We start from the raw sequence: 19,962 nt of genomic DNA, 5'->3' as shown, positions 1-19,962 counted from the left end.
ATATAATTACTCTTTATAAATTATTTAATATATTAATAATATGTTAAATATAAAATTTAGATAGAATCAGAGAACAATTATGTAAACTTTCATATCAATATATTTTATTTTAATAATAAAAATTAAATTTTTATATATATAAAAACCTATCATAAGATCGTATAGTAAAATGTATTCGAAGAAAAAAAAACCTCAAAATGCATAAATCCAAACACATGTAATAAATAAATATGTAAATGGAACTTTTCAAAAGGAAATAAACTCTCAATCATACTAAAGTAACTCAGCAAAATCTAAAAGCAACCTGTAAAGTAATCATTCCAAGCTTTAATGCAAGAGCTCGGACAAAAATGTATGATCGGCGTCGCGATACGAGCGGACGGCAGCTAAACGAAACACGCTAGCTTTCTGATGGAAGCAAGTTTACTTGGAAGCATCATTAGGCAACGCAGCAGATTTTGATGCACCTGATGGGTTCAGTTCATCCCATGCTTCGATCCATGTCACCATAGCATCTGCAAGCTTGTTGAAGTAGTCGTCGACCTTGCCGAGCTTCTCCTTCACCTGCTTGGCGAGTTCAGTGTAGCATTTCTGAACGCTGGTGCAATCCTTCGGGAGGTTAACCGATTGGAAGAAAGGGATCAACTCTTCTTGCCAGTAAATCCCTTTGTACTCTTTCTTAAGATTCACGAACGGGTTGCTCGCTTTGCTGTGCCAAATGTACGGCAATCCGGTCTTCACTCCCCATCCGAGGTGATCGCAAATAACCTGCATAAGAACGGACAGACGACGATTAACGGCTGGAAGTGTTAACACGGCCATAGACTAACGGTGGCGACAAAGATAAGGTACCTTAGTGCACCATCCGGCCCACATGTCGTCGTATCGGCCGATAGGCTGACCATCACCCATGAGTCCAAAGTACATTGCCGAGCCGATCAATTCACGGTTGAATGCGAGGTTCATACCACACATGGGAAAGAGAGTTCCCTTCGGTATTGACATTACGGCATCGACGTACCTGATCGGAATTAGACACACTTTAGTCTATGACTAAAAAAAGAGCATGTGACACATATGATATGGTTCGGATTACCCATATAGTATTCTAGGTATTTTAGAACCTGAACCGAGACCAAACAGAGTATTATCACAGGCCGATTCAGATTGATTCGGTTCATCATTTGGATAATTATAGTTTTGTAAACATATAAAACAAAAATCGAATAAAACCACGTACATTTAACCATTATCCAAATCATTTTTTAAAAATCCGAACAAAAACATTACGGTTCGAATAGATTTTTGATTTTTTTTTCTTGTGATCATCGACATCAATGGTTATACTGATATATTTTACCTGGTGTTCCTCTCAAGAGGCTTGACCAGCTGAGTCGGAGCATCATAATCCGGGATGTTGAGCCAGAGACCGTGAGACACAGCGGTCGGAACACCCTCCCGGAGACTGAACGGATACCCACGAACGAAATCGGCTCCAGCTCGGTACGGATCGTAGAGTGTGTTAAAGAAAAATGGAGTCGAGGGACTCAAAAGGTTGTTTATGTGCTGCTCCAATGCATTAATGTCATTTCCAGATGGATCTTTAGCAACCTGTAAAAAACAAAGCATTGAAATATCAAATCAAAATCCAATTTCGAATTTGCGTAGCATATTCAAACCCAGATCTCCAAAAACAAAACAGATTAAAATAAAAATCAATAAGTGTTGAGCTTACGAAACAATCATCGTCTATTGTATAGATGTACTTCTTCTTGGAAACCATGTATCCAAAGCACCTACAAGCAGAGTCCTTGAACGAGATACAGGAAGCTTTAGGACCCAAAATCCTGTTGATATCGTTCCTGTTGTAAAGCTCGTAATCGAATCCTTGGGGGACTTTGATGGTCTTCGAAGGATCGCCGTCTTGGACTATGATGAGATGGTAAGGCTGGAAAAAGGGTCTCCACATCTCCAAGAAATCCAAGTTTCGAATGGTGGGAATCACGATGTCGAGCTCGTCTTTCAACAGAGGAGCTGGTGAGATAGAAGCCATTGATAGTTTCTCAGAGCAAAGCAAAAACGTAGCTGAGAATAGAGAGGAAGACGAGGCGCTGTGTATGTATAAAAGAGGTGAATGATACCACACGGATTGCACGTGCGAAGAAATTGGTAAGGAAACAACTTAATTCACGCGTACACCTGTCCATAATCTGGTAGCCCGTAGACTCCGTAGGTCTGGGCCGTCCGGGTAGTATTAATTACTGGAATTTGATTTAATTTTAAATTCCGTATATGAAAGTAAACAGTTAACCATTTCGAGTCCAAATGTAATTGGTGATTATATAAGTTGAACATTAAAATTTAAGTTAAGTCTATAAAGAAAATTCTAGTGGTAAACGCCAATATAAAATTGGGACCAACGTGATTCCAATTTTCAATTTCAAATTCGCTGGGTGGGGTGGCTTTCATATAAAGTTAGGTGGATGCGAACACGTGGCACATGGAGGAGGAAGGTCGAAACAAATGGACGAGTGTTTTCCCTGGATTGATGGGGTGTCTGATGATGAGAAATCTTTTGATTTTAATTTTTCAAATCATTAAGAATGAATACATTTTGATTTTTGTACAATTAATAAGGTCAAATTGATCACCTATATGTTATTCTTTTAAAATTATAATTAATGGTAAATTATATTTTTACTTTTAATCAATTATCGTTAAAAAAGTTAATGTGATATTGATAATATTTTTAACTGTTTTTCAATGTTGATGTGATATTATCTTACGAAAATACATTTAAATTGATGTTATTTTGTTACGACATGTGATCAAAATAGAACTGAAATGTATTGATATGTATGATTTTGAAAAATTATAGTTCGACGATTAAAACATAAATTAAGTAATAGGTTAGTGGTCAAATAGATAGCTTACTCAAATAATAATTACACTTTTTTTAAAAATAAATCACTAATTTTATTCAAAATAAAAAAATCCTAAATTAAAATAAAGATTTACAATTATAAAAGTAAATTAAACACATAATTAGGATAATTTCCTATAATCATTGAAACAAAACTAGCAACTAGGCATGTAAACGAACCGAACGCACACGAACGGAGGTATGTTCATGTTCGTTCATTTAATAAATAAACGAACATAAACGAACAAATTTTTTTTGTTCATGTTCGTTTATTAAGGAATATAACTTGTTCATGTTCGTTCATTTAATAAATTAACGAACATAAACGAACACGAACATAAACGAACATAAACGTTGGAGACCCTACCTTCCATTGTTCTTTCATGAAAAATAGTCGACAATGCAAATCAACTAAATCTACAGTGATAAATAGTGTAAGAGCTGATTAACAGTGGTGAAATGTTTGAAAATATCAAATATTTCGATCGATCTTTTAAAGATATTAAATGATTCACACGACTTTAATTTAACGATATAACATTTATCTTAGTGGTCCATGATTACATATGAACAATCATTTTCCACTATGTTATTTTAATAAATTCGCCGGCTAAAAGTTTTATGACATCAATGTCTGACTTTAGTGAGGTTTGTTAATAATGGTCATTTCCGTTGGCAGAGTAGAAAATTTAACAGCATGAAGATTTCGAACGGTACAAATTGGACTACAAGGCAATAACATAGATCCGAAATCCCTTCGATGCTACATATCGTAACTGATATTATTGCTAAACCACCATTCAAAATTTTAACATACCTAAAGTCTACTCCACAACTAAATGTCACACAAGAACTATGAAAACAAAAGTTCATTGTCAAAGTGTATTTTCTACTTATTAATGGGTTCTTCCTGGAAAACTCATTACTTCCGCTATTACACTCTTTTGCAGAAATTACATAGAAACCTTTGTTTTGTTTTCTGACAAATTCTATATATTTTTCTCTTTACTGATGCTCATATACTTTCGATTGTTACCTTTATCTTCCCATCTATTTCTAGAAAAAAATATAATGTTTTCTTGAGTTTTAGATCTGAAGATATCAGCAATAACTTTACATATAAACTATTAAGTCAAATAAAACAGAGAAAGAGATGAAAGCATATCTGTAAAACTTCATATTGCACTATAATATAATTTGTTTTGAAGCTTTCAGCGATCGTCTCCACTCTCTAGTGAACACTAGGGTTTGGGAAAAAAGGGGGGAAATGAATATAGGTGTCAGGTGCCTCACGAGTTACCATATTGGATTTAATCTCCAAATAAAATTAGGTTAATTATGGAATTAGTCATCAGAATATCAGATTAATTAATATTTTTAAGATACTTTCAAATTGGTCACCAAAATTGATTTAAGAAGATTGGGTTAAACATAAATGAATGAACATAAGCGAACATAACCGAACGAACATAACCGAACGTTCACGAACGTAAATGAAAGAACGAGACCTATGTTCATGTTCGTTCATTTAATTAAACGAATACAAAATCTTGTTCATGTTCGTTCATTTAATAAATAAACACACATAAACGAACTTCCCGCCGCACGGTTCATGAACGGTTCGCTGAACGTTCAGTTCATTTACAGGCCTACTAGCAACTTAAGATCACATAAGACCATACAAGGAAAGATTAAAAACCTAACCAAGAAAATTCGAACAAAAATAAATACAAACAGATATGATCGCATCGATAAACGAACCAAAAAAGAGATCAAACTACTGAAAGATCACTGACAAATCACAAATCAGACTCAAGCGACATGAAACACTATCCACGAATGCATAACGAGTATCAAATTCCAATTCGAGGTCCAAAGCATAGAATATCAATAATATAACAGATAGCCGCTATCTTGATCAGTCATGGTAATGTCTAATCAATCTTTAGAAAAAGATAAATGAAAACAACGATCAAACAGTCGAAAAACGTGCAAAAAAATAAAAGAAAATGTGTCATAAAGACAGAAAAACGTGACAATCAGACATATTTATCAGGAAAAATGATATTAAAGAATACCGACGATTCGTAAATAACATTAAAGTTTGTGTCGTCGTCGATCAACAAAAATAAAAATAAAAAGAGATAAACAATTTACCAATGAGAGAAAATTAGAAGAAAACTAGGAGATTAAGTTGACTAAATTATATATATATAGGAGGATATAATTACACTTTTTTTTTCTAAAAATAAACTTTAATAATTTACTAAATTTTATTAAATACACACATCGTATATGAAAATATATTTATGTTTAATTTAAAAAAAATCTTATGACAATATAAATAACGTTACTTAATTTATAAATAAAAGTTAAACATCTAAAATTTAATTTAAAATCATAATTATAAAAATAATTTTAATCTAATCTCAAAAGTTTAAATTTCTAGATTTCGTTGTAGAAAATCATTTTTTTTGATGAAATTATATTTTTATCTTTAATTATTACATTTTTAATTTATAACATAATGTTTAAAATATACATTATACTTTTAAAATATTTTTTAATAGTAATTTCACACAATTGATCGCAGCAGGTACGAGAGAGTCTTCTTGCATGGGAGCATATTCTTTATCGATTTATGGGTCGCGCCTTTCTAGTAAGGATATTAGATAAAAAAAATAAAGTCCAAATGATTTTGACAGAAAAATAATGATTATATGGGTAATTTTTCGGGAAATTCGCCCCTGAGATGATGATGACTGAGTGACGTGAGCGGTCTATATTAGGAGCAGCACGAGACTGGACCACTGCGTGGGAACCAATGGAGCTCAAAGCAGATTTTCGTGACGGGGAAGTACTACCTCGATACTGCACAGAGGGACCGGATAAGATAGAGAGAGGTTTGTGAGCCACAGAAGGGTTCTTCCCAGCGCTGATCTTAGCGAGCTGTGTTGAAGGAGCTTTGCCCTTAGATGACTTTTTAGACAGAGAGGAGCTTGCTCCAGATCTTGTTACTTTAGGTGCCGGGAGGAGAGCTTCAGGCTGCGTAGGAACATCAAAGTCATCTTCGGTTGCATCATGAATCGGATTGAAACGTGAACCTGTTATAACGGCATCTTGTTGATGAGGGGTTGGGTCGTTCTGTGGCTTGGCACTCCTTCGAGGACGGAGCTCACCATCATCCATGGGCCGAAAGCAGCGTTGCTGGTTGGTTTCGGGTCTCATGGAGGGTCAAAATTGGCTCAGAGGCAGCAGGAGGCGTAGGTTAAAGAAGTGGGCAAGTTGCAGAGTTGTGTCCATATTTGAGTTGAAGCAAATGATCGGGAGGGATTCGTATTCCACGATTTGCACATGTTCGTTGATCAGAATCTTCGAGATTAGAGGTTTATTGAGATCTACTCGAGCAGCCATTCGAGTAAAACGACCGCACCTCCCACTCTGGATTTGATAATCAATGTGGATGACGCGACCAATACATTCACCGATCTCGGTTATGAGAATTTTTTTTGTACAGGGTCGTAGGCAAACCTGGTAAGCTAATCCATGCAATGATCTTGCTTGGATATGGTTGAGAGATCGAAAGGTCCGGTGACCAGGATTCAACGGTCAGATAATGCCCAAAAATGGTCCAGGATCCATCGGTGAGAACCTTAAGGAAATCGGAACGAGTGCGAAAAGATACCAGATAGTAATCATTCTCTATGTCCATCAGTTTGATTGGCTGAGAAGGTTTCCAGATGTTGTTTCGAAGGGTGGTGTACCCGATCCGTCGTTTTCAAGGAGTTGAACCACGACAGTTTGATCGACTCTTTTCCGCTAGGGTTTTGATCCGTTCAGAGAAGTTGATTGATATCATACCATCAACAAGGCCTCTCGTAACATCTCCTTCCAAAAGTTCCAAATCATCATCGTCCATGAACTCTTCTTCAGTCGGATCAGACCGACTGCCATTATTAACAAGTTTATCCTTGTAGGAAGGAAGGGGTTGTGACAGGGGAATTGGATTCAACGTCCTTCGGAGTGGTGAAAGTGACACCCTTATCAGGAGGGTCATCATTGATGCGACGGGGTTTTTTGGTGGAACGGTCATCCACAAGGCTTACGACTGTGCTGGGGTTAGAAAGAGCAGTAGGGTTTTCGTGGGAGGCATTATGACTTTTGGTTTATAAATAATTTAAGATTTTGAAGATTGATGTTTGGTCGAGTAGAGTCAATACTAATTTTCATTCCTATGTTTCAAGTCAAGTTTGAGATGGATGAGATTCTCCGATGTCAAGTGAAGATATAAAATTCTTGAGTTAAGATTAAGATTATCAAAATTCGACTTATCAGATATAATACATATTCTTAATTATAAAAGTAAATAATTTTTTTTAAAAAATAAAAAATCACATTATTGAAATCATTAATGGTTTAACAGTTTAATAATTTGATTACAATATAAAATAAAATTGTATATTAAAAATTAAAATATTTATAGTTCAATATTAAAAAACAATATACAGTCTAGAGTTTAACTAAGTATTGAACGAGTGTTGTTTATTAATATTAAAAAATTTAACTAAACTTAAAGAGAACACGTGTCAATTGGGGGGAGAATAGCCGGGTATGGACTCTGGACCGAGTAAATGTATAAAAAAACGATTTTCAATTTTCGGCATCTTCTCTTTGGCATTGTTAGCTATTGTCGTTCCCGTTTCCTGCTTCGTACGCAACGCATCCCGTTATTCCCTTTTGCGTCTTCGCTCTCTCACTCTCTCCTTTATTCGAGAGTTCACACTCATAGATCTCTCTCTCTCTCTCTCGCTTTCTCTCTCTTTTAAGCTCAAATCACCCACGAGTCAGGTACTTTTGATATTGCTTTCCCTCGTATATTTCATTCCAGTCGATCTCTGTTTGAACGTTACTGGCTTATAGCTACAGTATTTGATTGATCTGCTAATCGTCTGTAAGATCGTGCCTTTTTTGAATTCGGTTGTTGAATCTGCTTCATAATTTTCATGTCTGTAAAGGTTTTTTTTGAGCTTTCTGTTTTGAATCACTAGTTGTTTTTAGATGGAAAATACTATGTGCATGCCTTCTATTTTTTTTTTAAAAAAAGAATTTGTTTCCAGTGATGGTGTTTATTGGTTAGTTGTTTATTGCTTGAAAATAGAGGTTATAGTGTTTAATGGCTGAGTACTTATTCTGAGGACTATTTTAATTACAAATGTTTGCACAAAGATTTGTTGGATTGTGAATTAGCTTTTTTGTTAGGCAATGTGGGGCTTTTGTTGAACCCTATTCTTATATTTTAGTAATTTCAAAATATTACTTGCAATAAGTACTTTTCATCATTGTTTCTTTTCTGCTGTCATCAAACTATCCTTAGTTGAAACTTTGTTTATTGATTCCTTGAAAATTATGTGCAGACGGCCATGCAGGAAGGAAGTCTTGCCGATATTCATATTCCCAGTGCTCAAGTTGTTGGAAATGCTTTTGTGGAACAGTATTACCATATTCTTCACCAATCACCGGATCTGGTGCATAGATTTTATCAAGATTCAAGTTGTTTAAGTCGGCCTGATATGTATGGCAACATGACTAAAGTAACAACAATACAAGTAAGTTTATTTAGGAGTTAAGATAATTTCCTACATGAGCATATTGTTATCAAGAATTCAAAACTGTACGGCCTCCGTGCAGAAGATGATGCTTCTAGACTAAGTCGATAACTAGTTTCTGAGAATAATTGCTGAAAAATTGCAATAAATTTTATTGAAGAATTTCTTCAAAAGTATGGATATTTATGCCTTTTAGTTGAAGCTTTTTATGCCTTGTTTGGTGCATATGCCATATGTTAAACTTTAGTGATGGATATTTCATCAAATGTTTGTTTCTGGAGACATTTGATATGGTAAAATATTAAATTTTATAATTTGAATTGACATTTTTTATATATATAACATGGCTTTATTGACTAGTACACTGATGTTTGCTCTGGATCAGGCAATTAATGAGAAGGTACTATCACTGAATTATGAGGACTATACAGCAGAGATAAAAACTGTGGATGCTCAGGACTCTTTTGAGAAAGGGGTCATCGTGGTGGTATCTGGATGCTTAACAGGGAAAGACAATATTAGAAAGAAATTCACTCAAACCTTCTTTCTAGCTCCACAAGACAATGGCTACTTTGTCTTGAATGATGTTTTCAGGTACATTGCAGACACAGAGTTGCAAAACAATGTTCTGGTTAATGAGATCAGTGAACAAGGTTCAACATATGCCACAACACCTGAACCAGGTTTGATCTAATTCTTTCTTTTGCGTCGTGTTCATATTTTCTTTATGCTCAAATCATGGAATTGCTTTAAATTTTGCTTCCAGGGCTCCCTCATGACCATCTTTTGGACGACCCATTAATTAATCCCGAAGAGGAAGATATTAATAATGGAGCTGAAGTTTGTGATCCCTCAGATGAGGAAGAAGGATCAGTAATTGAAGAGGAGGTTGTTGAACCCCAAAATGTTGTCAGTCAGAATGAGAGTGTTGTGGCTGATGAGTCAGTTCCTGCGGTTCTACAAGATGCTCCAAAGAAATCGTATGCTTCAATTGTGAGTTAATGTTGATTCTTTTTACTCTCCATTTATGTTTTGGTGATTCTTTTGATTTATAATTGAACCTAATTGTATATTAGGTCAAAGTGATGAAAAGCAGTTCACCATCTACTCCGGTCCATACAACTACCGGAAATGTAAGGGCAGCACCTGCAGAGCAGTGGTCAACCGTTTCTGCAAAACCTGCTCCAACAACACCAACGGTAGCAGTTCCTAATAGTGATAATGCGCCTGAAAGTAGCAATGAGAATGAGGAAGGTAATTGTTAATTTCATTTATGACATGATAATAAAACAGCTGTTCTCTGTGTAGGCCCAACTCTTCTTTTTTCATGAAGTATCTGTGTCTAACCCATATCTGGGGATGGGTATAGGGATATGACCTTTTAAGATCCTCCAAATACATGAAAAACTTAAAAAACAATGAACATGTCTGTTCTGGACTCATACCCATATTTGATGCGTACATACGAATCCGTGTAACATAGATTGTTTTCTTTATCGATAAAGTTAGATCCACATCTTTTCTATTTTAATCAATTATCCAATAAGGGAGTCAAGAATCTTAACTTGATTTTGGCATGTTTTATCTTATGTCACACCGATTTTTCTCTTTGATGTGCTTGATGCATATTCTTTCTTGGTTTAAATATAAACCTAATGTGCTTTGTTACCTAAGCTGAAGGACACTCCATATATGTACGGAATTTGCCTTATAATGCAACACCTGCACAACTTGAGGAGACATTCAAAAAATTTGGGCCCATTAAGCACAATGGCATCCAAGTCAGAAGTAATAAGGTTAGCTAAGATATCAGTTTGGGGTTCTATTTCCTTTTTGACATCTCTAGTTCAAGTTCTTACTGTTTTCTGCGTTTCTTGCTTACTGCAACAGGGATTCACTTTTGGTTTTATTGAATTCACGACTCCAAGTTCAGTGCAGAGTGCACTTGAGGTATCATCTCATACTTCTCATCACTCCTGTCATAAATGTAGTGCCGTCATGATCACCATCACTTCACTCTTCCAGTCAATCACTTAGATGAAGAGCGTTTCATAATTTTAGCCTACCAAATACATATTGTATGTGTGGCAAGTATTCTAATTTATTCCTCCTAAAACTGAAATGGAAATGTACTTGTTTATTGGGTTAAGCTTTCGTCAACTGTAGTATTACCTGAAACAAGAAATAGAACACAAATCCTAGATCAATGTCTTCTAAGTGACAGTATGTTTGAATGGATTACCTGAAATGTGTGCCTTTCGATCACTTGAGAAGTATCTGATTAGATTATTTCATCTTGAACTTTCTTTAAGAGAACTATACCACTGTGTAGGTAATTTAATCAACTAGTCTAAAAGAATAAATCCACCTCGATTTGGCATCCTATGCTGCTCTGACTCTTCATTTTTTCTTGAAATATCCGTGTCCAATACATGTATTTTACACGTACTTGAGTCAGATATGGGGATCTGTCCCTTCAAGGACTCTCCAAATACATGGTAATCTTGGAAAAAGGATAAAGAAATTTCACATACCCGAGTCCAAGTAACATAGCTGGCTTCTCTTTCATTTCTTTTGTTACTTTTGGACAGTATGTAACCATAAAACATGCACCTCGTACCAATTATTGTACATTTACATCTGATATTCTCCTCAACCTCATATTAGTTCATCTTTTAGTTTGTACTTTATTTGCAGCCTTGTTGAATTAAGTTGGAAATTTGAAAGCTAAAAGCCAAATTCTATAAAAAAAAAAGCTAAAAGCAATTAAAATGTTAACGTGTATTTTGTGAATGTCATAAATATTACACTTGTGAATTCACCTGGTCCACATTTCTAAGGTCTCCTAAATCAAAGGTTTAATTACAAAAATCATCCCTTATTTTCACCCTTTCTCAGGTGTCCTTAAATTTTGTTGCTGAACTTAACTATGATATTAATCAGGGACCTCTGCTTGGTGTTTTATGTGAGCATATTTTAAATTTATGGTTGTGCTGAATGGCATTTCAGGCCTCACCGATCACAATTGGGGATCGCCAAGCTGCTGTGGAAGAAAAGAGGACAAGTACTCGAGGTAATTCGAAATTTATTTCGGAGAAATGCTTTTGACACCTGAATTTCTTCAAAAAAATTCCATTTTTTTTACTAATAATGTTGTTTTACACGAGCTGAACTCTTTAGTTCATCCAATGATGGTACTGAAATTATGTAATATGTTCTCAACGACGTTGCTATTATGCAATATGTTCTCAACCACATTGCTATTATGCAATATGTTCTCAACCACATTGCTATTATGCAATATGTTCTCAACCACATTGCTATTATGCAATATGTTCTCAAATGCGTTGCTATTATGCAATATGTTCTCAACTGTTCAGTTTGTATATAATATAGAATATATACTTGAGAAATTGCTGCTTTTTGCAGTTGTTAGCAGTGGGAGAGGAAGGTATGAATCAGGTAAAGGTGGGTTTCGGAGTGACAGTTTCCGTGGTCGAGGGAACTTCATTAATGACCGAGGAGGAGGCTATGGCAGGAATGAATTCAGAAACCAGGGTGAGTTTTCGGTTCGACCCAAAGGTCCAGGTAGACGGAGCGGAGACAGTTATCAGTGGGCTAATCAGAATGGAAGGGGTGGTCGTCAAGGTGGGCCCCCAAAACCTTGATTTTATTTGTTTTCAGACCATCAGCTGAGAAAGTGAACAGATGATTCTTCGAAAGTATAAACAAAGATTAGGAGCCAAGGATTCAAAGTTTTTTATCTTCAGAAATTTCAACTGTTCTGAACGGTTAACTATTTTAATATTTTTTTGATCAATATTTTGGCATCTTTGATGACATGCTCTCAAATATTTCCTTATTAAATACATTTATTCCCGTGAAAACATCAAACGATTATAATGCATGTAGCATAGGCGGTGTTATCTTAGCCATAAGAAGCTTAAGCTTGAATTGAAATTTGAGGCTCAAAACTTAGATTTTGAATATTCAATACTAGTTTATATATATACATGCACTTAGGTGTTCTTTCAAGAGGTTGCAGAGGCTGGACTGGCAGTGCAACAAGAGAAACAAGCTAACCATTTTTTGGGTCCACCATTTCTGGTTGTTTTAGGGGTCTGAGGCTTTGGGGTTCCCGAAGGACTCTCTGTGTTTTCTTTAGGGCATCCTAGCTTCGGTGTTTCTGGAGTTGTCTGTGCTTCATTAGCTGTTTCTGAAAGTGTCTCTGGAGTTCTAGGGGTGGAGCACTCTTGTTGGCTTTGTTTCTCTGTACTCTGAGGCGGTGATCCGTTTTCACTTGTATCTCCTATCAATCTTCATTGCAAGAAAAGAATGAATCAGCATGTTACTGTAATACGATCGGATATCTTTAATTTCTTCAATGTTGGCGCAAGGTTTCGCACCCGAAACTGAAAACCGAAGACTGGAAACATTCAGTTTTTGAGATGTGAGAGCTTACATAGGGAAGGCAAAATATTTGACACTTGAATCTGGTGGATCATAATGAACATCGCACACAGGATGGGAAAGAGAGTTCTTTATGAACATCGACCTTACGAACCTGAGATGCTTTCTCCCTTGTTGTGTCGGTTGCTTCTGCTTCTGTATCTCTGATGCAGCCCCCGTTCGAGTCTCTACTTTGCCCGGTAGTTTCAGTCGCTGTCTGATTATTACGTGGAGTGACCTGGAATAGACTGCCAATAAAACTCATGTTCCCCTTGTGGATACTAAACAATGATTCGCTGTTTAAGCCGATGACACCACGTTGAATGGCAAATTCAGCTGATGACAGATTGTTCCACGGAGTGCCTGGTGGCAACGGACTGCAAAGTGGTGAATCGTTATAAAAATAAAACTCGCCTGATTTCGACATCCAATTCAATTGTTCCGTTGTGAAACTCGGGTTCCCCATGTGAAGGCTAAACAACGATTCGTTAGAACGCATGCTCCATTCCCTTGTAGCTGCAGTTGTTCTAGCAAAGACATGAGATGCGGTGTTGGCTTCGGTAGGTTGTTCCGCAGCCAATGTTTGAGGAGTTGGTGTCGCCGGATCATCGTCACCGGTTGACGATGAATGAGAGAGGATTGTCGGCTTTTTACCCCGTCAAAACACGAAGATTTTCACTCGGAGAAGCAACTCGGTCCGTATTTGAAACACTGCTGGAATCATGATCTCCACTCATATTTCCAAATTCAACCAGAAAATTATGCTTTAATATGGAATTAAAACAAAAATCAAATCAGACTTCCAAGCTCTTATCTGTTTTCATAAGCAAAACAACAAATGAATGATGAACACGAAAGAAATTTTTGTAAAATTCCCGGATAGAATCGTTTAATAAACCATAATTTCTTGTTCATCAAATTCACTAATTAAATCGTTAACAAACCAAAAATCCCAAAAACAATTGTTGAATATATAAACTCAAAACCACATCAAGAAACAAATAGAATCAAACAATAAGAAGAACTAACAAAATCAAATGATAAGAACCAATTCAAAACGTAATTCGAAGATTTAAAAAACATGTATCCTTTCAATGAATCCCAATCAAAATTGATGATTCATTGACTAGAAATGAGCCTTCTTCCTCCGATCTCTTATTAACAGAGAAATAACGAAACTCGATAATTAAAAATAAAATAAAGATCGGAAAGCAAGAAAACTAGAGAATGCGAGAGAGAATTGGATGAGAGGTACAATTTGAATGGGTTTAGGTAATTTGTGTCTGTTTTATGTATGGTAATAACGAACTTTAGCCGCCAAAAAAAACTATTTAATTTGTACATGTTTAATACTCAGGTTAAAGTACATTATAGGTCATTAAACTATAATTAAATAATCTTTTTGGCCACTAAACTTTCAGAAGTTATACAATAATCATTCAATTTAAAAACCCACACGTGTCGCCATCGTCTACATAAACCCCGAGGGTTTTACTTTCCAGTTCCATGAAAACAGAAGGGTAGGCTGCGGAAAAGCCTCAGTTTTTTTTTCCCGTAAATTTCTTTCTCTTTTTCGGTATCTTCTTGAGCCTGCTCGTTTCACTGACTGTTCATTTTGAAAGGGTTTCTTTCAGTGTCTGTATCGCTAAAGGTGTTTCCTTTTTCAAATTTTCTTGTATTATCATATCATTGTTTTTCTAGCCCACATTAGCATGAAATGATTTGCTTTGGATTGCTTGTTTTTGGGTTGCTTAAGATCAATGAGAAATCGGAGTTTTTTTTTGGAGTGATTGAAAAAAGTTATTTTTTCTATTGGTTTTGTTATATGAATATCCATGCCGTGTTCGTGTGTTATTGTTCGTCATAATCGTGTTTAAGTTGTTTTATACTTGTACTAATTTTGATGTGTTAATAATTCTTAGGACAGAGATTTTTGAACATTTGAATGCTAGCTCTTTTAGTCAGTGTTGTGCTTGTATATTTTCTGGGTCTGATCTGTTTATATTTGTTATCTAGGTCGAAACAATGGCTTTCTTAGGTAAATTTGGGAGTATATTTAGGCAGACCACAAGTATGCAGGTCGATTCTCTGTTGTCTGCAACAAGGCCAGGGCTCTTTCAAGTATTTAGAAGCATGTCAACATCACCAAGCTCGAAGCTTTTTGTGGGAGGTCCATCGAACTTTCCTCTAGAATTCGAGTCCTTTTAAATTCCCCATTTTCTTGGGGTTTCTCATCTGTCTTGTTTTGAATTGCAGGTATTTCTTACCAAACTGATGATCAAAGTCTGAGAGAAGCTTTTAGCAAATACGGTGAAGTTATTGACGGTACGATATCCTTAATTCAACTTGCTAGTATCACGATAAACAGGATTGCAAAGTCTCAAGATGCTTAAATCTTACTGTCTACATTTTGTATGAAGTATGGCTTGAACGATGTAGGTATCATCGACGAACTAATTTAGGAAGTGACTATTTGTTTCTGACTTCGAGTTCGTCTATTTTTTTTATAAGAATTGGAGGTCTCGTTAAAACCCCCCTTCATAATTCGAGTTCATCTATGTATGGGTGCTTAACTGCTTATGCTATTGGGGCACTTACCGATGAATGATAATTATTTTCTTGTTTGAATTTGCCTGTCTGATTGCTTATGCTCTTTGGTGGACTAAAAACGGTTTCACTGTTGGTTTTCTATTTATTGATTTGTTGTTGCTGTTTTCCGGTTGACTTTGTAATACTGTTCATTTTATATTTCCTTTAGCAAAAATAATTGTGGATCGAGAGACGGGCAGGTCGAAAGGATTTGGCTTTGTCTCTTACTCTAGTACTGAGGATGCCTCCAGTGCAATACAGGCCTTGGATGGACGGGTAATGATATAAAAGTATATAGGTTTTATTTTTTTTAGGATTTACATGTTACTTGGACTTGATTGTGAGTGTTGGATATAGTTACGTGTCCATCACGAGCATGTTCGAAAATTTCTAATTTATTCCATTGTTTGGAGAGTTCTTGAAGGTCATATCCATAATGATGATTTGTAGGAATATTTTGTTGACAGGAATTTGTGTGTGAATCCTTGTTGCAGGAACTCAATGGCCGTCAAGTAAAAGTAGCCTATGCAGCTGAAAGACCTCCTCGCAACTTTGGAGGTGGAAGTTTCAATATTGGTTATGGTGGCGGATACGGTGTTGGTGGCAGCTACAGAGATGATAGTGGGAGCTATGCCAGAAACAATGATTTATCTTCTGGAAATTATGGAGGTAATATTGGATATGGTAACACTGGTGGTGGTTATGGAGGCCAAGGAAGCTATGGTGGTGGAAACAATTATGGTACTGGTGGTAGCTATGGAAGCAGTTCTGATCAATCTGGTCCAAACAATTGCGATGGTGGGAATTTCAATTTTGCTGCCGGTGAAAGCAGTGGCAATAGTTTTGCCACCAGCAGTTCAGCTGGATTCAGAGGTAACATAATGGAATTCGGTGGAGGTAATGTTGGATATGGTAACACTGGTAGTGGTTATGGAAGTCAAGGAAGTTATGGTGGTGGTAACAAGTATGGCGCTGGTGGTAGCTACGAAAGCAGCTCTGATCAATCTGGTCCAAACAAGTGCGATGGTGGGTTCAATGCTCCAGCCGGCAACATTGGCGGTGATAGTTTTGCCACCAGTGGTTCAGCTGGATTCGGAGGTAACCAAATGGGATTTGGTGGCGATAATGTTGGATATGGGAAGACTTGTGGTGTTGGTAGTGGTCATGGAGGCCAAGGAAGTTATGGTGGAGGTAACAAGTATGGCATTGGTGGTAGCTATGGAAGCAATTCTGATCAATCTGGTCTAAACAAGTACGATGGTGGGAATTTCAATGCTGCTGCTGGTGATATCGGTGGTGATAATTTTTCCACTATTGGTTCAGCCGGCTTCAGAGGTAACCAAATGGGATTCGGTGGCGGTAATGTTGGATATGGTAACACTGGTGGCGGTGGTAGTGGTTATGGAGGCCAAGGAAGTTATGGTGATGGTAACAAGGATGGCGCTGGTGGTAGCTATGGAAGCAACTCTGATCAATCTGGTCCAAACAAGTACGATGGTGGGTTCAATGCTGCCGCCGGTGGCATTGGTGGTGATAGTTTTGCCACCAATGGTTCAGCCGGATTTGGAGGTAACCATATGGGATTTGGTGGTGGGGGAAGCGGTTATGGAGGCCAAGGAAGTTATGCTGGTGGTAACAAGTATGGCACCGGTGGTAGCTACGGAAGCAATTCTAATCAATCTAGTCCAAACAAGTATGATGGTGGGAATCTCAATGCTGTTGCCGGTGACAGTTTTGCCACCAGTGGTTCAGCCGGATTTGGAAGTAAACAAATGGGATTCGGTGGTGGTAATGTTGGATATGGTAACACTGGTGGAGGTGGTAGTGGTTATGGGGGCCTAGGAAGTTATGGTGGTGGTAACAAGTATGGCACTGGCGGTAGCTATGGAAGCAATTCTGATCAATCTGGTCCAAACAAGTACGATGGTGGGAATCTCAATGCTGTCACCGGCGAAATCGGTGGTGGTAGTTTTGCCACCAGCGGTTCAGCCGGATTCGGAGGTAAACGAATGGGATTCGGCGGCAGTAATGTTGGATATGGTAACACTGGTGGCAGTGGTAGTGGTTATGGAGGCCTAGGAAGTTATGGTGGTGGTAACAAGTATGGAACTGGTGGTAGCTACGGAAGCAATTCTGGTCAATCTGGTCCAAACAAGTTTGATGGTGGGAATCTCAATGCTGTCGCCAGTGACAGTTTTGCCACCAGTGGTTCAGCCGGATTTGGAGGTAAACGAATGGGAGTCGGTGGTGGTAATGTTGGATATGGTAACACTGGTGGAAGTGGTAGTAGTTATGGAGGCCTAGGAAGTTATGGCGGTAGTAGCTACGGAAGCAATTCTGATCAATCTGGTCCAAACAAGTACGATGGTAGGAATCTCAATGCTGCTGCCGGTGGCATCAGCGGTGATAGTTTTGCCACCGGTGGTTCAGCCGGATTCAGTGGCAGTGACGATGGGTTCAAAGTCGAAACAGGAGGAGATTATGTGGGGAATGGTGCACGCACTGAGAACACAAGAGATGAAGAGTATGAAACCGTCGACTTTGCCAAAAGGGCTTGAACTTTGAGATCCACCTTTGTTCTTTAATGGTGGATTTGTTTTGATCTTTGTTCTCTGGTCCTACTACTATTGTGCTGAGATCTTTTAGTCCACTGCCGTTACATGTTTTTACTGTATAGTTAACATTATTATATTTTCTGTTGGCATTAGCAGTCTGACAGAAGACATAGTAGTCAGTCATCAGGCTGCAGCATGAGACATAATATTATAAGATAAATTTAAATAAATAAAATTTTAAAATTAATAATATTTTTATGAATTTTAATTTTATATTTGTACTCAATTTAAACTTTAAAATTATTTTTTTGGAGGTTGAATTTGAAAAATAGTAAAATCGAACCGAATCGAAAACCGTAATTTTTATGTAATTCGGTTTCGTTTTCAATTTTTAAAAACTCTCAAAGTGTGGTTTGATTCATATTTTATTAAAAAACCTAACCGATTACACCCTTAGATACAATGTCTTAATTTAATTTATATACATGTTTTAATGGAATTGGTTACAAGAAATAAATAAATTAAAATAGAAAATATTTACAATAGATAGAAATTATACTATTTAGACTAAGATATTAGACTTTAATATAATCGGTATTTATACGTATTTATATAAATTTAAGCACGAAATGATTTCATATTAGTATAAGAAAAATGGTTAAATTCTTTAAATATAATGAATTAAGAGAGTTTCTTTACAATAATAATAGTAAATTTTTGTGTGTTTTTAACTTTTCTATATATTTTTTTTATGCTCTGTTATTCGACGTCCTATGTAGGGGTGTAAACGAGCCGAGTCGAGCTCGAGTATTGTTGAGCTCGACTCGGCTCGAAAACTCGCGAGCTTAAAATTTTCAAGCTCGACTCGAACTCAAAATCTTGAACTGAAGCTCGTGCGGAGCTCGAAATGAAAAAAAATTCTTAGACTTAACTCGATTGAAGCCTCAAATTCAAACTCGAACATAAATCTTAAATACATGAAATCTTACTGTATTTTTAAAAAAAAACAATACATAAATATTAATATTATTAATAATTTATTTTTAAAAAAATAAAATTTTAATATATTATATTTTCGAACTGCTCACGAGCTTTTCGAGTCGAATATCGAGTAGCTTGTTTCGGCTCGTTAAGAACTCGAGTCGAGCTCAAGATCGAGTCGAGTCCATTCGATCTGAGTATTTATTGAGTCTTGATCGAGTCGATCTCAAATAGCTCGCGATCTGTCTCGTCTCATTTACAGCCCTAGTTCTATGCCTAATATCATGAGATGCAATACTTGAAATCTGCTCGGCTGCTTGTGATTTTAATCAACACCTCTTTCGTGTTTGCTCGATCTTGTGGAGCATCGGAAGCAGCTCGAACATCTCGTCAGGCTAGTCCCGATCCCAGAAGCATAACCGGCACCACGGCTCGACCTAATCCGCATTGTCCGCTTCCCATGACACGCTTGGCCCATTCCACCAGGCATTCGTCGGCTGGTCGCGAGTTCCATCGCCAACACCTTGTGAGCGGGTAACTTCACCACCTTTTGAAAAGTTGTTTTTCCTTGTTTGCTTTAATGTCATTGAATCAAATAAATATTGTTTTATGAAGTGTTTGCAACACTTTGGCTCATGACCAATACAAATTGGAGCCTCTTTTTTCTGAAGATTAATACTGGTTTTTATCATTTTCTTTCCATGGTTTGAGCTAGTTTGTGGTCGAACCTTGTACTGAAGATTTTATTTGCATGGTTAATTGTTGATTCTGTATCAGGCGTCAAATCAGGGACATGGCAGGGTTTTCGGGGGCCTGTACAAATTCGTATAAAGGGGCCCTATTTTCTAGATATATTCGA

General features: G+C 36.8%; 4 protein-coding genes across 10 annotated transcripts; 2 read left to right on the top strand and 2 right to left on the bottom strand.

Moving 5' to 3' along the window:
- Window positions 1-296: 296 nt before the first annotated feature.
- LOC120201567 (probable UDP-arabinopyranose mutase 1) lies at window positions 297-6,112 on the bottom strand. The gene is made up of 5 exons (XM_039202151.1): window positions 5,695-6,112; window positions 1,736-2,085; window positions 1,361-1,611; window positions 853-1,021; window positions 297-768 (listed from the first exon to the last, which is right to left on the bottom strand). Exons 1-5 carry the CDS (start codon window positions 6,110-6,112, stop codon window positions 424-426), a joined length of 1,533 nt encoding a protein of 510 aa, XP_039058082.1. The 3' UTR covers window positions 297-423.
- A 1,466-nt stretch (window positions 6,113-7,578) lies between these two features.
- LOC120201576 (nuclear transport factor 2-like) lies at window positions 7,579-12,347 on the top strand. 7 transcript variants are annotated; one of them, XM_039202164.1, is made up of 10 exons: window positions 7,912-7,938; window positions 8,338-8,529; window positions 8,915-9,212; window positions 9,296-9,522; window positions 9,606-9,783; window positions 10,204-10,325; window positions 10,417-10,479; window positions 11,539-11,602; window positions 11,959-12,177; window positions 12,253-12,347. In XM_039202164.1, the coding sequence occupies exons 1-10, from the start codon at window positions 7,927-7,929 to the stop codon at window positions 12,255-12,257; spliced, it is 1,380 nt and encodes a 459-aa protein (XP_039058095.1). In that variant the 5' UTR covers window positions 7,912-7,926; the 3' UTR covers window positions 12,258-12,347. The 7 variants fall into 7 exon arrangements, with proteins under 7 accessions (XP_039058096.1, XP_039058095.1, XP_039058094.1 ...); XM_039202165.1 differs by lacking the exons at window positions 7,912-7,938; window positions 12,253-12,347 and adding an exon at window positions 7,579-7,771 and having other exon boundaries at window positions 11,959-12,240; XM_039202163.1 differs by lacking the exon at window positions 12,253-12,347 and having other exon boundaries at window positions 10,210-10,325; window positions 11,959-12,240.
- A 213-nt stretch (window positions 12,348-12,560) lies between these two features.
- LOC120201566 lies at window positions 12,561-13,715 on the bottom strand. Its single transcript, XM_039202150.1, has 4 exons — window positions 13,671-13,715; window positions 13,051-13,624; window positions 12,890-12,941; window positions 12,561-12,846 (listed from the first exon to the last, which is right to left on the bottom strand). The coding sequence occupies exons 1-4, from the start codon at window positions 13,713-13,715 to the stop codon at window positions 12,561-12,563; spliced, it is 957 nt and encodes a 318-aa protein (XP_039058081.1).
- Window positions 13,716-14,484: 769 nt separating this feature from the next.
- Window positions 14,485-18,325, top strand: LOC120201565 (glycine-rich RNA-binding protein 4, mitochondrial-like). The gene is made up of 8 exons (XM_039202149.1): window positions 14,485-14,629; window positions 14,995-15,148; window positions 15,235-15,303; window positions 15,737-15,843; window positions 16,062-16,267; window positions 16,493-16,531; window positions 17,450-17,508; window positions 17,971-18,325. The coding sequence occupies exons 2-8, from the start codon at window positions 15,004-15,006 to the stop codon at window positions 18,123-18,125; spliced, it is 780 nt and encodes a 259-aa protein (XP_039058080.1). The 5' UTR covers window positions 14,485-14,629; window positions 14,995-15,003; the 3' UTR covers window positions 18,126-18,325.
- Window positions 18,326-19,962: the final 1,637 nt, after the last annotated feature.

Source organism: Hibiscus syriacus, unplaced genomic scaffold (assembly GCF_006381635.1).
Source record: "Hibiscus syriacus cultivar Baekdansim isolate YM2019G1 unplaced genomic scaffold, ASM638163v2 tig00007643_pilon, whole genome shotgun sequence".
Lineage (NCBI taxonomy): Eukaryota > Viridiplantae > Streptophyta > Magnoliopsida > Malvales > Malvaceae > Hibiscus > Hibiscus syriacus.
This window is presented reverse-complemented; position numbering and strand designations above follow the sequence as displayed.

Bases quoted from the DNA above. Each gene is read 5' to 3' on its own strand.
- LOC120201566 (XM_039202150.1), bottom strand. From the start codon at position 13,715: ATGAGTGGAGATCATGATTCCAGCAGTGTTTCAAATACGGACCGA. The intron at 13,625-13,670 runs GTTGCTTCTCCG...CGGGGTAAAAAG, and splicing joins GTGTTTCAAATACGGACCGA to CCGACAATCCTCTCTCATTC. The intron at 12,847-12,889 runs GTATTACAGTAA...CTTGCAATGAAG, and splicing joins GAAATTAAAGATATCCGATC to ATTGATAGGAGATACAAGTG.
- LOC120201565 (XM_039202149.1), top strand. From the start codon at position 15,004: ATGGCTTTCTTAGGTAAATTTGGGAGTATATTTAGGCAGACCACAAGT. The intron at 15,304-15,736 runs GTACGATATCCT...TATTTCCTTTAG, and splicing joins ATACGGTGAAGTTATTGACG to CAAAAATAATTGTGGATCGA. The intron at 16,268-16,492 runs TTATGGAGGCCA...TAACACTGGTAG, and splicing joins TATGGTAACACTGGTGGTGG to TGGTTATGGAAGTCAAGGAA.
- LOC120201576 (XM_039202159.1), top strand. The intron at 8,530-8,914 runs GTAAGTTTATTT...GCTCTGGATCAG, and splicing joins CTAAAGTAACAACAATACAA to GCAATTAATGAGAAGGTACT. The intron at 10,326-10,416 runs GTTAGCTAAGAT...TGCTTACTGCAA, and splicing joins TCCAAGTCAGAAGTAATAAG to CAGGGATTCACTTTTGGTTT.
- LOC120201567 (XM_039202151.1), bottom strand. From the start codon at position 6,112: ATGGATGATGGTGAGCTCCGTCCTCGAAGGAGTGCCAAGCCACAGAAC. The intron at 1,022-1,360 runs GTAAAATATATC...AATTCCGATCAG, and splicing joins CCTCTTGAGAGGAACACCAG to GTACGTCGATGCCGTAATGT. The intron at 769-852 runs GTACCTTATCTT...GTTCTTATGCAG, and splicing joins GGGCCGGATGGTGCACTAAG to GTTATTTGCGATCACCTCGG.